This window comes from Hemitrygon akajei, chromosome 4 (genome assembly GCF_048418815.1).
Source record: "Hemitrygon akajei chromosome 4, sHemAka1.3, whole genome shotgun sequence".
Taxonomy (NCBI): domain Eukaryota; kingdom Metazoa; phylum Chordata; class Chondrichthyes; order Myliobatiformes; family Dasyatidae; genus Hemitrygon; species Hemitrygon akajei.
The window spans coordinates 43582690-43600981 of NC_133127.1; the positions used below are offsets into that span (position 1 = coordinate 43582690).

At 40.4% G+C, this 18292-nt stretch overlaps 1 protein-coding gene across 3 annotated transcripts in view; it reads right to left on the minus strand.

The window, feature by feature from the left end:
- Nucleotides 1-18292, minus strand: part of ccser1 (coiled-coil serine-rich protein 1) — a 1375213-nt gene that overhangs the window by 177160 nt on the left and 1179761 nt on the right. Inside the window, exon 10 of one of the 3 annotated variants that reach the window (XM_073042462.1) lies at nucleotides 3925-3970. The exons of the other annotated variants lie outside the window; for them this stretch is intronic. Coding sequence (XP_072898563.1) covers nucleotides 3962-3970 — 9 coding nt within the window. The 3' untranslated portion in view covers nucleotides 3925-3961. The remainder of the gene's footprint in view (nucleotides 1-3924; nucleotides 3971-18292) is intronic. 3 annotated transcript variants of the gene reach the window in all.

Genomic DNA, 18292 nt, shown 5'->3' on the forward strand with positions numbered 1-18292 from the left:
AACATGAACCACACCCAAAGATCGAAACTACCTGCCAGGCACTGCTTGTAACTTGAGTATCTGCTGATCTCTTCAATTATTTTCAAAGAATATCAAATAGCCTCTGGACAGAATAACTCATTTTTCTAAAGAATATGTGTTTGTTCCAACGAAAAAGCTAGAGAATTGAATAAATACAACTCAGGAACGCTGCTTCAAAAGAAACTCATTCCTGAGATGTGTGCAAAAACTCAAGACTATAACAAATCCAGCAAACGGTAATCAATATCACTTAGATGACGCATGAAGGATAAAACACTAATTGAAAACCACACTTTCAAACAGGTCACAGTATGTCAACCCTTTCTGAAAGCATTTCTCAATAAGCAGTTAAATCCAAAATAGACTGTCAACAAAAAAAATCACATGACTTCTATTGTCATCCAAAGTCAAGTTGTTCAAAGTAGAGTAGAAATACAATCTTTACTGTAAGCCTGAAATAATACTACTCATTTTGATTGTCATTAAAAACCTTTTAAATCTTCAAAGGTGTGGACAACATTAGAGCAGTGATTTTTCAAGATGATATATTGGTTCTCTTGAAGACATTTCAACAATGACATACTCACTAAAATTTAGTAATCCTAACAACATGGTAATTCGAAAAAATCCGTTGGAAGTTATAACTCCCTAATGCACAATTTGACATAAAGTCAGGATAACAAATAGGATTTTATAACATATAACGTAGTGAATGCATTTTCATCAATAAAATTTTCCAGTTTCTGACTCAATGTATTCATGTTTTTGCAAAGAATACATTTCCTTTCAAAAAATATATACATTTTCATATTTTATGCATTCATTATGTACAACAGGTATTTAGTAATATGGTTTTCATTCTAGCTGGGCGAGTTAAGCTGGTGACTAACTTAAGCAGGGAAGTCCTTTGCAAAGTTCTCAGCTTGAATGTGTATTAGTGGAGTCTCCATCTCTGATTTGAACTATGTATGGTGAAGTTTGAACAAAATACAGTTGAGTTCAGTTTCAAATTCTATGGTCAAATAGTCTTTCAAGATCCAGTGGATGGAGAAAAGAGTTTTACATTTAGCAGTGGCAAATTAAAAATGACCTTGGATTGGTTATTTCTATGATCCACAAAACACAGCTAAAGGAGAGATGATGGCCAATAGAGCCAGGTGGAGGAAGGGCAATGTACAGAAAGGTAAACTGAGCAAGACGACACTCAAGTGTATAAGCATGGGACATAGGCAGATGGATCCATATGGTGGTAGCAATATGCTGGGATGTTGTAGGGATGGAAAAGGTGAACAAAGAGCATGTTGAGGTAATGATGGGAGTGAGAAAGTAATACCAAAGGTGTGAGCTACCTGAAATTGTAAAATTTAATGTTCATTCCAGTGTTCTACAGATCATCCAAGAAAAATATGAGGCATTGTACTTCTGGTTTGCGTTTCTTCTCATCACAATGGTGGAGTGGGAATGGGAAGGAGCAGTTGAAATAAATTGCAAATGGAAGCTCAAGATAGTTGTTCTCAATTTGTCAGTCACCTAGTCCATGCTTGGTCTCACTGTGGTGGTAGACACCACATTGTGAGCATTGAAGGTTTGAGGAAGGGCACACAAATTTCTTCCTCATTTGGATAAGGTGTCAGAGGAGGTTGAGGGACAAATGTTGCGCTGCTTATGATTGCAGGACAAAGGTGGATGGGAAGGGATGAGCAGTCGTGACAGACCTGGAAAAGTGGTTCTTGCAGAGAGCAGAAGGAAGGAAGAAGAGGTATGACTGATGACTAATGGACCTGGTGGAAATAGTGAAGGATCATATGCTGGAATTGGAGGCAGAGACCAATGGGGTGAAAGGAAAGGTCCTCTCTGTTTTGCTCAGAGAGTGAGGTCAGTAAGACTGAACACACATGAACAGGATGGAATTTGTGAGAGGACTCAATCAACATCTGCGGAGGGGAGCTACATTTATGGGAAAAAAGGGCATTTCAGAAGTCCTAAAATGAAAGACCTCATTTTGCGGACAGATTCAACAGAGATGGAGAAACTGAGAGAAAGAACAGGAGAAAGGATGGGTGTGAAGTGTAGGTGAGATAGCTGTGAGTCTTTGTGGATCTATAGAAGATATTGGTGCATATCCTGTGATGAAAATTAAGAGATTCAGTGCAGCATTTTGTAAATTAAAACAAAGGTAATTAATAATCATGTTTTAGTGCAGGTGAACTGTTGTATCCAACTGAAAGGAAAAAAAGTAGGGAAATAAATATTTTTTATGGCTTGGTATCATTATTTTATTACTTGTTTTATGGCAATAATAGCAATGATAACAATAATATCCCTTATTGAGCATTGGAAATCAAGTGATTCATGGACCGGGTAAGAGCATTCTGTTAATTATACTCTAATTCTGGTTACACAGGAAATGAAATATACTGTTGGTGGTTGCAATGGCCTGTACACTTCAAATGTTTTTTTACAAAATTCTTCTACCAGGTACCTTTGAGCAATTGATACACAAAGGGTTAACATAGATATATGGTCAAAGTGCATTAATCTGTCCAACCTCCCTTTGCACCAATCCAGCATCCTTCACAATTTCCTCATCTGAAACTGTCAGAGAATCCCACTGTTCCTTCCTTCCTTTTCCTTTTAATGCTTGTACAGCCTTCTCTTAAGTGTACAAATGTTATTTACCTCAATCATTCCCTGTGGTTGCCAGTTCTGCATTTCCACCACTCTTTTGGAAAAGAAGGGTCTACTAATTATTGGGTTACTTGGTGACTACCTTGTATCATGGCCTGTAGTTATGTTCTACCCCAGAAATGAAAATACTTCTTGTCCTTTCAATCAAAACCTCCATGGAAGATCTTTCGGCATTCTGCTCGCTATACATTAAATAATTTGTGTTATGTTTCACTATCTTTGATATGACTTTGTTCATTTTCCCTTTTCAAGTTGGATTTTATGCCCTATTTATAATTGATATATAAAAATTAAAACCATCCAATGTTCTTAAAAGTGCTGTTCATGCATGATGGCAAAAAGGAATTAGTTAATCATGTTTAAAGAAAAGATATACTGGTGTGGTTTATTTTATAGGCTTTGGCTGTCCATGCTGACTAACAGATACTATAAAGTCAGCACTGTCCCCATGGTATTGGGAGGATACTTAAACATGACTTCAAATTGGTAAGTGGCTGCTATGTTGACTGCATTTTGGATCAATGCCCGAATTGTTTCCAAAGAAGAAACACAAGATCATTTTTAAGAAGCATTTATAAACATCAAAATAAAAAAACCCTTGATGTGCCACTGATTGCACAAGTAAGTGCAAAGATTTTAACTGAGACCCAAGACACTGATGTTGAGATAAGGCATGTGATTCTGCTTTTTGATGTGTAGGGTCAACTGGTGCCATCTCATGGTAACAAAACAATATGAGTATCCATCACCTGCAGGTCATATGTTATTAAGTTGTACAATGACAATATTGTAGGCTTATAAGAACCTTATCAATAATGTTATCAGATGTTTCTCCACAGAAGGAATTATTGAAAGGAAAACCAACTACTTGTGTCAGATAAGCACAACAAATGCCATTATATTAAAACAGTAAAGCCATTACTACATAGAATAGATTTGCCTGGAACTTTCCCAGCTGAATATAGTAATCATTATAACAGAATATTAGTTTGATCTTGAAATTTAGACCTACTTCAGTCATTTAGACCACAAAATAAAGCCTGCCTCAGCCACTATATTGTATGGTTAGGGTATTGATAAAGGAACAACTTACAAGCATCAATGAACAAAGCAGAATTCCAAATAAAAACAAAACATTATTAAAACAAAAGTCATTCAACAAACAATAATGGCTGTTAGAAAGGTCAGTGGATTGTACCTTAATTTGTACCATACCTGAATACTTGGGACTTTCTTCAGAATGTTGTCATGATTAACTTAGCTGTAGCAACGAATGCAGAATGATTGGATGAAAAAAAAATAAAAGAACAAAAGCAAAATGAGACACTATTGATGTAAAAATAAAACCAGAAAAAAAACAATTAAATTATTAGTAAAACATGGCTTTGTTGAAATGAACACACTTACTAAATGCAGAAATTTAATAGACGAAGCAGAGCGGAAATAACAAATTTCACGAGACCTTCAGGGTAGTTTCCAATAATTACACATCAGTAAAAGCACCACAACAGACTATGTACTGAGACAATAAAATCAAGTCACCTTCAAATAACAGTTTAGATTCCCCTGAGCCTGAATGAATAGTTTTGAGGGCTCTCAATACAATACCTGTGATCAATGCAATCCCATTTCACATAAATTAAAAATAACCCAGAAAATGGTCTAAGTTACTTTTTATGCCATTATGGTCTGTTATTTGTTATGCCTTTATAGTGTGAAAGTTCCTTGAACTATTTGTGACAAATCCCTGACCAGATTCAGAGAATATGTCACAGCTGCACAGAGTCAGTGTTTTATTCATTGGATTAGCTTTTCAGAAACAGTGTTCAGCAGTTCAGAAACACGCTCATCTTATGTCACCTTGACTTTAACCAGGTGAGGTCCTGGGGTTATCGTGTGTTCCTGTTTACTTATATTTTCCATATTTCTTTAAATAAATCTCTTCTTTTCAATGGTATCTAACATATTAATCAATAAACAATAGGTGCAGAAGTAGACCATTCTGCCCTTCGAGCCTGCACCGCCATTCTGAGATCATGGCTGATCATCTACTATCAATACCCGGTTCCTGCCTTATCCCCATATCCCTTGATTCCCCTATCCATAAGATACCTATCTAGCTCCTCCTTGAAAGCATCCAGAGAATTGGCCTCCACTGCCTTCCGAAGCAGTGCATTCCAGACCCCCACAACTGAGCATATATCACATGATCCGATGAGCCTTTTCAGGGACTCATTAAAGCAGTGATCATACTATTCTAATTACATAGTAGTGAGATCTGGTTAGACTACCATTTATACTAGAGCTCGCTGAACCACATCAGCTTGTGTTTTGTAATGAGTCAATTTTTAAATTATCCTGCGTTCTTTCAAATCATCCCTCCTTATCCTCACATCCTCCTCAGACCCATCACCCTCTGAGGAGACACAGAGCGTAGACACCGGAATCAGGAGCAATGAACAAAGCACTGGGTGAATTCTGCAAGTCAAGCAGCAACTCTGGACGTAAATGAACTGCTGACATTTTGGGTTGAGACTTTTTATCTGGACTAGAGATTTGAAAAATTCATCAGTCTAAAGGAAATGTTGACTGACCATTTCCTTCCGTAAACAGGGTCTAATCCATTGTGCTCTTCCAGCATTTTGTATGTTGCTATCACCCTTTGTTTTTAGTCTCTTGTGCATCCTTAGTTTTACTTCTTCTACCACCCAACAGCAAATGGCCATAATCTCTTAAATTGGCTCCATAAACATTCCATACCTCCTCTTTACTACCACCTCTTCGACTAAAACTTTGGTCAGCTGTCCTATTATGTGGTTTAGCATCAAACGTTATTTGACTGCATTTTAAGAAGCATCTTCAAACATTTCATAACATTGTAGATTTCTGTATATATGCTTGTTATTTTAGTTGAAGTTTAAAATCTAATGGAAGCATACTGTTCCAATTATCCATTAATTCATATGCAATTGCCCAAATATATTCTTAGCAATTATGTTATTTCAATAGTAATAGGGCAACAGCAATTTGATTTAGCACTACTTACCTCCCTTAACAGTTTTCTCAAGAAACTTTACGCTCTCACTGATTTTATATTATCAGTTCTAAAAGTGCAGTAAGTTTTTGACTATAAACTTAGGACAATAAACTTAGATCATCTTTTAATAAAACGTTCCCTGGAAATTGGTTTTGAATAATAACATTTGTTATTTTTTTCATGGATATATGGCGGCCTGCACACGCAGGACTCGAACCGCCATCGGGAGCAGCGGGCAGACACGTGGTAGCGCGTTTGGAACTACCCGCTCGGGGCTGACCTTCTGGGGACAGTCTGACGTCACATCCGCCCCGCGGGTCGCAGGGGCCCACGGGAGGGGAGATTTAAGTGTGCGATTTTGAATCAGTAAAGGCATTCTGAGTTCAGCTCTCTCTGCCTTTGTGTGTCTCTAGTAGCGCGTTGCACGCGACTACAGATAAAACTCAAAATTTGAGCAAATTCAGTGCATTGAAATATTATCCAATTAAGTAATTGGCTGAACACTTCTTGTTGTTGGAGTGAGTTTTGACAATGGGATTTTCTCTTCATATTTTATGCTTGTGATAGTAAGCTGCACGTGCATAGTGACCATTAATTATTGACAGATGGAAATTGGAGACCGATTTCATGACTTACAACCTCCATGTTAATCCATATACCAACAAAGAATTCACAATGCTGAAAGGAGTCAACAATACTGCATCAGTGCAGAAATCCAGGTTCTGTGTTGACCTCAAGCTCTGTGTGGAAGTCAGGCTTTCTCCCCATGTGGGTTTCCTCCCACATTCCAAAGATGTGCTGGTTGCTGAGTTAATGAGCCATTTGGAGAGAATTAATGGCAAGTGTAAAAGAACACTTTCAAGAAACAAATACCCTTGTATATAGGAAAGTGGCCGAAACTGGTGGGATTCAATAAGAATGTGGAGAAAGTAATAAATGGGACTTACATAGAATAAATAGAAATGGGTGGTTGATGGTTGGTGCAGATTTGCTGGGCTGAATGGCCTATATTTGTACAGTATCTGTCTATGAATCTGGCCATTGCTGATCGTTCTGACTACATCCAAGCAACAATCCCTCTAATTTTTTTTTCTTTAAACAGCTGGGCCTGACATTGCTCTGAGCGGAATTTCTTTTCCTTTTGTACACAACCTGAAAATGGCACGGCACTTTATAATAACATTATATGAAAGAAAATTCCAGCTACACAGCAACAAAGGCTATGTGTGCAGGTCCATTTCAGTTACTGCATTTCAATTGTGCGCACCCCCAAAACTTAGAGGGATTCCTAAGTATTCTGAGAACTAGTAACAGTGTTTGACAATCCCTTCAAACTCTGATTCTGTGATACTTGGGGTAAGGGTGCAAGGGGACACTCAAGCTCAAGGGGTCCCTCCACAAAGAATGCAAGTCCTGTTTCCCTCCTCCCACACATTGGCAAGTCTGCTCCTTTACTTCTCCACGTGATCAGGCCCGAGGTTGCCATGAGGTCTTTGAGAGCAATTTCCCTGTTTGCCCTTTGTCAGTAAAGTAAAGCCATGAATCTCCGAATTGTACATAACCACACTAGAGTCAATGCTGGAGCTGTATAGCTGCAGGAGCTTGGTTTAAAACCAGGCCTCAGCTGCTGTCTGTGCAGAGTTTCAATGTCCTCCCTGGGACTGTCGTCCCTGAGATGCTCTGGCTTTTTCCCAGGCTCCAAAGGTTATCGAGCTACTGCAAATTGTCCAGAGAGTATGTCTAGAGTTGGAGAACACTGCGGGCATTGTTAAAGAATAGTTTTCAGAGAAACAATAAGTCAGGGATTTCACTTGGAACCAGCATCGACTCAATGAACTGAATGGTCTCCTGTCTAGAGAAAATGCTACATAAATAATGACAATAGACAATAGATGCAGAAGTAGACCATTCAGCCCTTTGAGCCTGCACCACCATTCTGAGATCATGGCTGATCAATTCCTATCAATACCCGGTTCCTGCCTTGTCCCCATATCCCTTGATTCCCCTATCCATAAGATACCTACCTAGCTCCTTCTTGAAAGCATCCAGAGAATTGGCCTCCATTGCCTTCCGAGGCAGTGCATTCCAGACCTCCACAACTCTCTGAGAGAAGAAGTTTTTCCTTAACTCTGTCCTAAATGACCAACCCCTTATTCTTAAACCATGCCCTCTGGTACTGGACTCTCCCAGCATCTGGAACATATTTCCTGCCTCTATCTTGTCCAATCCCTTAATAATCTTATATGTTGCAATCAGATCCCCTCTCAATCTCCTTAAATCCAGCATGTACAAGCCCAGTCTCTCTAACCTCTCCGCGTAAGGCAGTCCGGACATCCCAGGAATTAACCTTGTGAATCTACGCTGCACTTCCTCTACAGCCAGGATGTTCTTCCTTAACCCTGGAGACCAAAACTGTACACAATACTCCAGGTGTGGTCTCACCAGGGCCCTGTACAAATGCAAAAGGATTTCCTTGCTCTTGTACTCAATTCCCTTTGTAATAAAGGCCAACATACCATTAGCCTTCTTCACTGCCTGCTGCACTTGCTCATTCACCTTCAGTGACTGATGAACAAGGACTCCTAGATCTCTTTGTATTTCTCCCTTACCTAACTCTACACCGTTCAGATAATAATCTGCCTTCCTGTTCTTACTCCCAAAGTGGATAACCTCACACTTATTCACATTAAACGTCATCTGCCAAGTATCTGCCCATTCATCCAGCCTATCCAAGTCACCCTGAATTCTCCTAACATCCTCATCACATGTCACACTGCCACCCAGCTTAGTATCATCAGCAAACTTGCTGATGTTTTTCTCAATGCCTTCATTTAAATCGTCGATGTAAATCATAAACAGCTGTGGTCCCAATACCGAGCCCTGTGGCACCCCACTAGTCATCACCTGCCATTCCAAGAAACACCCATTCACCGCTACCCTTTGCTTACTATCTGCCAACCAGTTTTCTACCCATGTCAATATCTTCCCCCCCAATGCCATGAGCTCTGATTTTATCCACCAATCTCCTATGTGGGACCTTATCAAATGCCTTCTGAAAATCGAGGTACACTACATCCACTGGATCTCCCTTGTCTAGCTTCCTGGTTACATCCTCGAAAAACTCCAATAGATTAGTCAAGCATGATTTGCCCTTGGTAAATCCATGCTGGCTCAGCCCAATCCTATCACTGCTATCTAGATATGCCACTATTTCATCTTTAATAATGGACTCTCGCATCTTCCCCACTACTGATGTTAGGCTGACAGGACGATAGTTCTCTGTTTTCTACCTCCCTCCTTTCTTAAAAAGTGGGATAACATCAGCCATTCTCCAATCCTCAGGAACTGATCCTGAATCTAAGGAACATTGGAAAATTATTACCAATACATCCGCAATTTCCAGAGCCACCTCGTTTAAGTACCCTAGGATGTAGACCATCTGGACCTGGGGTATTATTAGCCTTCAGTCCCATCAGTCTACTCATCACCGTTTCCTTCCTAATGTCAATCTGTTTCATTTCCTCTGTTACCCTATGTTCTTGGCCCATCCATACATCTGGGAGATTGCTTGTGTCTTCCCTAGTGAAGACAGATCTAAAGTACTTATTAAATTCTTCTGCCATTTCTCTGTTTCCCATAACAATTTCACCCAATTCATTCTTCAAGGGCCCAACATTGTTCTTAACTATCTTCTTTCTCTTCACATACCTAAAAAAGCTTTTGCTATCCTCCTTTATATTCCTGGCTAGCTTGCGTTCTTACCTCATTTTTTCTCCCCGTATTGCTTTTTTAGTTAAGTTCTGTTGTTCCTTAAAAATTTCCCAATCATCTGTCTTCCCACTCACCTTAGCTCTGTCATACTTTTTTTTATAGATGCTATGCAATCTCTGACTTCCTTTGTCAACCACTGTGGCCCCTTTCCCCCCTTTGAATCCTTCCTTCTCCGGGGGATGAACTGATTTTGTACCTTGTGCATTATTCCCAAGAATTCCTGCCATTGCTGTTCCACTGTCTTTTCTGCTAGGATATCCGTCCAGTTAACTTTGGCCAGCTCCTCCCTCATGGCTCCATAGTTTCCCCTGTTCAACTGCAACACTAACACCTCCGATCTGCCCTTATCCTTCTCAAATTGCAGATAAAAACTTATCATCTTATGGTCACTACCTCCTAATGGCTCCTTTACTTCAAGATCACTTATCAAATCCTGTTCATTACACAACACTAAATCCAGAATAGCCTTGTCCCTGGTTGGCTCTCGTACAAGCTGTTCCAAGAATGCATCCCGTAGGCCAGGGGTGTCAAACTCATTTTAGGTCACGGGCCGGATTGAGCAAAATGCAGCTTCATGCGGGCCGGATCAGTCGGATGCGTGCGAACGCAGCTTCGTTGCCTCCGTTTTTTCAGCCTGCTCTCATGTGTCTCAGTCTCTGCTATAACTACAAAGTGTTTCACTTTACAAATTCCATTTCTTATGAACAAGACTGCCGAATAAACACTAAAACCCCTGAAAACCTGGTACCTGAATAAACTCAGCATTAGCCATATCATACGCCATAGGCGCTTCGATTACTGGGGCCAGCTTTAATAGTAATTAGATATTATCTCGCGGGCCAAAGAGGCCTTGAGTTTGACGTGTATGCCGTAGGCACTCTACAAACTCCCTATCCTGGGGTCCAGCGCCAACCTGATTCTCCCAGTTCACCTACATGTTGAAATCCCCCATAACTACTGCGACAATACCTTTGCCACATGCCAATGTTAACTCCTTATTCAACTTGCACCCGATATCCATGCTACTGTTTGGGGGCCTGTAGACAACACCCATTAGGGTCTTTTTGCCCTTACTGTTCCTCAGTTCTATCCACACAGACTCTACTTCTCCTGATCCTATGTCCCCCCTTGCAAAGGACTGAATCTCATCCCTCACCAACAGGGCCACCCCACCCCCTCTGCCCACATTTCTGTCCCTACGATAGCACGTATACCCTTGTACATTCATTTCCCAGGTCTGATCTCCCTGCAGCCATGTCTCCGTTATCCCAACAACAACTTAGTTACCCATTTGCACCTGAGCTTCAAGCTCATCCGCCTTATTTCTGACATTTCCTGCATTCAGATACAGAATTTTTAGCCCATTTCTCCTCTCTCTGTTTAAATCGCTGCCTAATGATGTCTCTTAAAGGGAGTCAACCATAATAATGATTTCTTTAAGTCCTAATTTTGCACTTCCTTTGAATGAATTGCAATTGAAATTCATGGTACAAATAGTTATTAAGAAGAAAATCTAATTACAGTCATCTGTCTGTGTACAATTTGTCCTGTTGCAAATCTAACCACCCTATCATCTCTTCCCTTTCATCTGGAAAGCCTCTGACCACTGGAATTTCCTTCAAGCACCGCTGCCTCTCCATTCATTTCACCTGTTTTAAAGTGTTCCTTTAAACTTCTGATTTTTCTAAATGCAAGTTGTTGCAGTTTTCATTCTGCAATAAATTGTTTGCCATTAATCTTTTATTTTTAATTGGCATTTTGCCAATACTTTTTTTTCCAAGAAGCACAGAAGAAAGAACAATGAAGCTCAGCATAGATTAGATGTGGTGAAGGGCATGCCTCTGTTTTGCAGTAGTCTACAATTTTATAACTCTATAACCAAATGATATTTTACAACAATCCATAAGCTTCATAACATCCAGTAATCAAACTACCTTTACATTCCGGGGTTTTTAATAATCTTAATTCTCAAAACTAATCAATAAGCTCAATAATTAATACTTCCTTGTGCAATTAGATCCTTGATTTCCTCACTTGCAGACCCCAGTCAGTTTGGATTGGCAACAACAGCACCTCCATGATCTCCATCGACACCGCTGCACCATCCGGCTACGTGCTTCACCCTCTTCTCTACTCGTTTTATACACATGACATTTTGGCTAAGCACAGGCCAATGCCATAATCAGATCTGCTGACAACACCACTGTCATTAGCCGGATCAAAGATAGTGAGAAAGCAGCATAAAGAAGGGAGTTTGAAGATCTGGCCACAACAACAACCTCTCACTCAATAATTTACTTTGAACTTTGAAATTCCAGTTTACCATGTTGAGATGTGAGTTTACTCTCTGATTACTATTCCAGGCCTTCAGATGCAAGTCTAGTAATTGAATACAACAGCTTACTAAGATTTGCCTGGCACATTGTGCCAGGACAAGGAGGACGGTAATAGTCGCTTTCCAGCCTCACTCTTGAGAAGGGAAAGATTTAAAATGGACCTTGTCCACATGGATGTCAGTGAGCATATGGAACAATTTAAGAGCATAATCACACATATAGGAAGAACAGGAACAGACTATCAAGCTTGCTGAATCGATTTTGTCATTTAATAGGGTCATGGCTGATCTGACCATAGACTCAGCCCTGCCATCTACCTTTTCTCCAGAACTCTTAACTCCCTTGCTATGCAGAAATCAATATCTTCACAGATTCATTATACTCTGGGAAAAGCAGATTCCCTTCATCTCTATCCATATCGCTTCCATGGACCTTGAGATAATAACCCATAGTTCTAGTCTGCTGGAGAAAGACTAAGAGGAAGGCATTAAGCTGCCAGAGGAAGTGGTTGAAGCAGGTACAATAGAACCATTAAAGAAGCACTTAGGTAGGTACATTGAGGGGTGGGGTGGAGAGGAATATGGGTCAAATGCAGGGACCATTAAAGAAGCACTTAGGTAGGTACATTGAGGGGTGGGGTGGAGAGGAATATGGGTCAAATGCAGGGAATTCGGATTAGCTGTGTGGGTACTGAGGTCAGCATCGTCTGGTTGGCTGAAGGACCTGCATCCATCATGTATTGCTATATGACTCTATGACAAGCTCTCGGTGCACAAGACCCGAATTTGATCCTGACCTCAGGGGTTGTCAATATGGAATTTGCATGTTCTCTCTGTCGTCATTGGAGACCAGTCTTTCACTTAGTCTTGTCCCCAATGTACTTATGTGACTGGTTAAATCCTATACAGGTTTTCTACTGCCAAAGTGATGGGCCATGCACTCACCCGAGAAAAGGTGATGAGTACTGGGGATGACGAATGGTTGTTACTTCTTCGCTTGAATCCCGGGTGTCATATCTGATCTTTGCGTTAGCTTCCACCCAAAGAGTCGCATCATCACTAAACATACCTGCTTCAGCCTCAGTTACATTCCTGATTCTGCCACTGAGTTGTCACTGTGCAAATGGATCACCTGCATGCCAATATTTGAAAGGCTCAGAAACTTAAAATAGCTTCCTTGTTCACAAGTGAATGTTAAAAGAATGATCAAACAATTTTCCTCAACTGCAGATTTTCAAGAATCTGGATGTGCTTGAATACTGCATTTTGAGACAGTTTAAGCTCTATACTGAAACTTGCAGTTTGTTGCGATGATTAAATATTTCTTGCCCAAAGTCAACCTGTTCTTCAGGGAACACACACAAAATGCTGGTGGAACGCAGCAGGCCAGGCAGCATCTATAGGAAGAAGTATAGTCCTGACAAAGGGTCTCGGCCCGAAAAGTCAACTATACTTGTTCCTACAGATGCTGCCTGACCTGCTGCGTTCCACCAGCATTATGTGTGTGTATTGCTTGAATTTCCAGTATCTGCAGATATCCTTGTGTTTGCTGTTCTTCAGGGATACCTCTACTTTTCCCAATAAAGCGAGAAAAGAGAGGCAAGACCATTTCATCATTGTGCAGTCTATTTCACAGTCTTTGATTTTACGCAGCATTTGCTATATTGCAAAACCTTGATTGGACTAGAATAGATTAGTTGAGAATTTAGAAAAGTACAGCAGTGAACAGGCCCTTCAGCCCACCATGTTTGTGCTGACCCTAATGCCATGGTTTGTATTCCTCTATTCTTTTGGTGTTCATATAATATTCTATTGTTCACATAAATATAACTTCTATGAAAATTAAAAACTCAACTGTAGATTTTGGATATCTATGCTAGAAATACTCGAAAGTTCAGATTGCATATATGTAAGAAAGGCAGAGTTTACGTTTCAAGCCAAAGACTACTTGTCGGAAATGGAAAGACCAAATAAACTTGTTTAGTCACAGCGATGGTGGAGGAGAGTGATATCTTAGACAAGGTAATAAAGAATTATTTCAGGTGATATTTGTGTCGGGCAGAGTAATTTTTTTAAACTAAAAGTGAACAGATTGATTGACACATTTGCATACAGTAGAGAAATCGTATTGGTATTGCTTTATTGTCACATCCACCAAAAACAGCGGGTGACATCCAAAGTCTGATAATTTTCCATCCTGTTGACCTACTTTTCATGGCAAACAATCATTAAAAGTTGAAATAAACAAGATCTATTCCTAAGATCTCACATTGTGATTCTGATGAAAAGTTATCAACCTGAAATATTAATACTGCTTCTCTCTTCACCCATGTTGCCCGACCTGCTAAGAATTTCCCAATACTTTTAATTTTTATTTCAGATTTTCAGCAACTCTTGTCTTCTCCATCAAACAAGCTCTGATTGCAGAGGCATAGCAATATAGCAATAGTTTATCCTTAGTATGATATCATACACAAGGTGGAATAAACACAGTTTGGCACCATCATATAATTGTATTTATAGTACAGGTGTTTGTGGCCAAATGCTTATCTGCAAATCCATAATTCCTCATTGCATTAGAGAAGCCCCATCACAAACATACCGACTCACAGAGCAATACCATTCCTCTAATACCTTCCCCATATATTTTCACACCCACCTTGGGACATCAAAAAGCAGGTACATATCTTCCAAACCTGCAGGTTTTTGGGATGTGGGAGGAAAGTGTATCACCCAGGGAAACCCACATAGGCATCAGTCAAGGTCACCATCAAACCTGAATCACTGGGGCTGTGAGGCAGCAGCTTTAATAATGGTACCACTGAAACATCCATCACCATTGGTGAGACCACATTTGGAATGTCAGATTCAGTTTTGACTATAAGACAAAGGAGCAGAACTCAACCATTCGGCCCATCGAGTCTGCTCCGCCATTTCATCATGAGCTGATCCAATCTCCCCTTTAGTCCCATTCCCCCACCCTCTCACCATAACCTCTGATGCCCTGACTACTCAGATACCTATCAATCTCTGCCTTAAATACACCCAATGACTTGGCCTCCACTGCTGCCCATGACAACAAATTCCATAGATTCACCACCCTCTGGCTAAAAATATTTTTTCACATCTCTGTTCTGAATGAACAGAGCACCCTGCATTCTTCAAGTCACGTCCTCTCATATACTAGACTTCCCCACCACAGGAAACAACTTTGCCACATCCACTCTGTCCATGCCTTTCAACATTCAAAATGTTTCTATGAGGTCCCCCCTCATTCTTCTAAACTCCAAGGAGTACAGTCCAAGAGCGGTCAAACGTTCCTCATATGTTAACCCTCCCATTCCCAAAATCATTCTAGCGAATCTTCTCTGAACCCTCTCCAATGTCAGCTCATCCTTTCTTAAATAAGGAGCCCAAAACTGCACACAGTATTCCAAGTGAGGTCTTACCAGTGCCTTATAGAGCCTCAACAACACATCCCTACTCCTATACTCTATTCCTCTAGAAATGAATGCCAACATTGTATTCGCCTTCTTCATCACCGACTCAGCCTGGAGATTAACCTTAAGGGTATCCTGCACGAGGACTCCCAAGTCCCGTTGCATCTCAGAACTTTGAATTCTCTCTCCATTTAAATATAAGTCTGCCCGTTTATTTCTTCTACCAAAGTGCATGACCATACACTTTCCGATATTGTAATTCATTTGCCCATTCCCCCAATCTATCCAAGTCTCTCTGCAGACTCTGTTTCCTCAGCACTACCGGCCCCTCCACCTATCTTTGATTTATCAGCAAACTTAGCCACAAAGCCACCTATTCTATAATCCAAATCGTTGATATACAACGTAAAAAGAAGCAGCCCCAACACGGACCCCTGTGGAACACCACTGGTAACCGGCAGCTAACCAGAATGGGATCCCTTTATTCCCACTCTGTTTTCTGCCAATCAGCCAACGCTCTATCCACGTATGTAACTTTCCCATAATTCCATGGGCTCTTATCTTGTTTAGGAGCCTCATGTGCGGCACCTTGTCAAAGGCCTTCTGAAAATCCAAATACACAACATCCACTGCATCTCCCTTGTCTAGCCTACACGTAATTTCCTCAAAAAATTGCACTAGGTTTGTCAGGCAGTATTTTCCTTTAAGGAAGCCATGCTGAGTTCTGCCTATCTTGTCATATGCCTCCAGGTACTCTGTAACCTCATCCTTGACAATCGACTCCAACAACTTCCCAACCACCGATGTCAAGCTAACAGGTCTATAATTTCCTTTTTGCTTCCTTGCCCCCTTCTTTTCTTAAATAGCAGAGTGACATTTGCAATCTTCCATTCCTCCGGAACCAGGCCAGAATCTATGGACTTTTGAAAGATCATTGCTAATGCCTCCACAATCTCCACTACTACTTCCTTCAGAACACGAGGGTGCATTCCATCTGGTCCAGGAGATTTATCTACCCTTAGACTATTCAGCTTCCTGAGTACTCTCTCTGTCGTAATTGTGACTGCGCATATTTCTCTTCCCTGACACCCTTGAATGCCCAGTATACTGCTGATGTCTTCCTCAGTGAAGACTGATGCAAAATACTCATTCAGTTCCTCTGCCATCTCCTTATCTCCCATTACAATTTTGGTCACACTACTATAGGAAAGACGCAATTAAGCTGAACATTATGCAAAGTAGAATTACAAGGATGTTGTCTGGACATTAAGGTCAAAATTATGGAAAGAGGTTGAGCAGGCTGGGACTTTATTTATTGGAGGGTAGGAGAATGAGGGGTGATCTTGTAGAAGTGGATAAAATCACGAGCAGATAAATAGGGTGAATGCATGTAATCATCTTCTTTGGTTATGGAATCAAGAACTAGAGGACACAGACTTAGTGTGAGAGGGGAATGGTTTAATCAGAACCTGATGGGAAACATTTTCACCCAGAGGATGGTCTAGTTTTTAAATGATATCCCAGAGGAAGTGGCTGAGGCAATAGAAGGATATGGATCAATCACAGGCAAACGGGACCATCTTAAATGGAAATCTTGGTCAGCATGGAACAATTGAGCTGAAGCACCTGTTTCGATACTCTACAATTTCTTTGAGAGAAGTGACTGCTGGTTCTGGAATCTGAAGCAATAAATGCTTTGCTGGAGAACTCAGCTTATCAAGCAGTGTCTGTTGGCGCAAGAGGAAATGTTGATATTTCAGGTTGGAACTGTGCATCTGGGTTTTCATACATCCCCATCCCTGAACAGCTCAAGCTTTCTCCGTGAAGGGATTTGCTTCTGTGATGGATAAAGTTTGATCGAGATAGTGTGACTGTCAGTGAATGGATGCCCAGCCCACGTCTAAAGGAATTCTCCTGCTTCCTCTAGGTACGTCAAATAAAGTGCTGGAAAAACTACTTCATCTTACGAGCAAGATTATACAGATTCAACCACTGGGTTTCTTTAGAGTGGCATTTCAGCAGTTCCAGTGGCTTAACATTCAATCTCTTATGCCTGCACTTATCTTTAAAGTCATGAACTCTATTTCTAACCAGATATTCAGCCAGTTCTTTTAAAAGATGCTAATCAGCAAAGCACATCCAGAACCTAGTTCACATACCAACTGCTCGAAGGGAAAAGCATTGACATTGAATTTCAATTTTGGGTACACGCTTTCATATTTACTGTCAGTTTCCCTAACTTTTGGTTACAGATCATTAAATCAATTATTTTCAATCCTCTCAAATATTAAACAAAAACACATACACACTACTGATTTATTCCTCTCTTCTGTGATCATCTTTTCAAATTCAGTCCTAAATTTCAACTCAGAATCATCCTTCTTGTCTCACTTCCCAGGAAGGCTGCAAGTGTAAAAACCACAAAATGTCACAGCTTCAAAAGAATCTTTAATCACACAACATCAGTTGTGGCTCAGGAGGTTGTCTCATTACTTGAGAGAGACTTGAGTGCAAAAAATTTAATCTGAAACCTCTTTGCAGCACTGAGTGTGTGCAGCGCTGTCAGAGTCGCTATCTTTGGAAGAGACGTCCAAGCAACTAGACTTTCAACTGAAATTCAAACATACTGCAAATGCTGGAAATCTAAAACAAAGCGAAAAAAACAGAAAATGATAATAATATTCAAAAGTCAGTTCAGACTTGAAACGTCGACTTTGTTTCTCTTTCAACAGTAGAGTCTTGACCTAAAGTAACACAGTCAAAATACTGGGGGAGCTCAGCAGGTTCGGCAGCATCTATGCAAAGGAATAAACAGTTGATGTTTCAGGTTTGAGAGCCTTCATCAATACTGGAAAAGAAGGGGAAGAAGAGGACAAACTCCCCCTACATTCTCAATCTGGCCTGTTGAGTGTTTACTTTATTTTCTATTTTAGTTTTACACTCTCTCATGGTTGCAAAAGGAAAATAAGGAAGTTATTTCTGAAGTTATTACCTCAAATA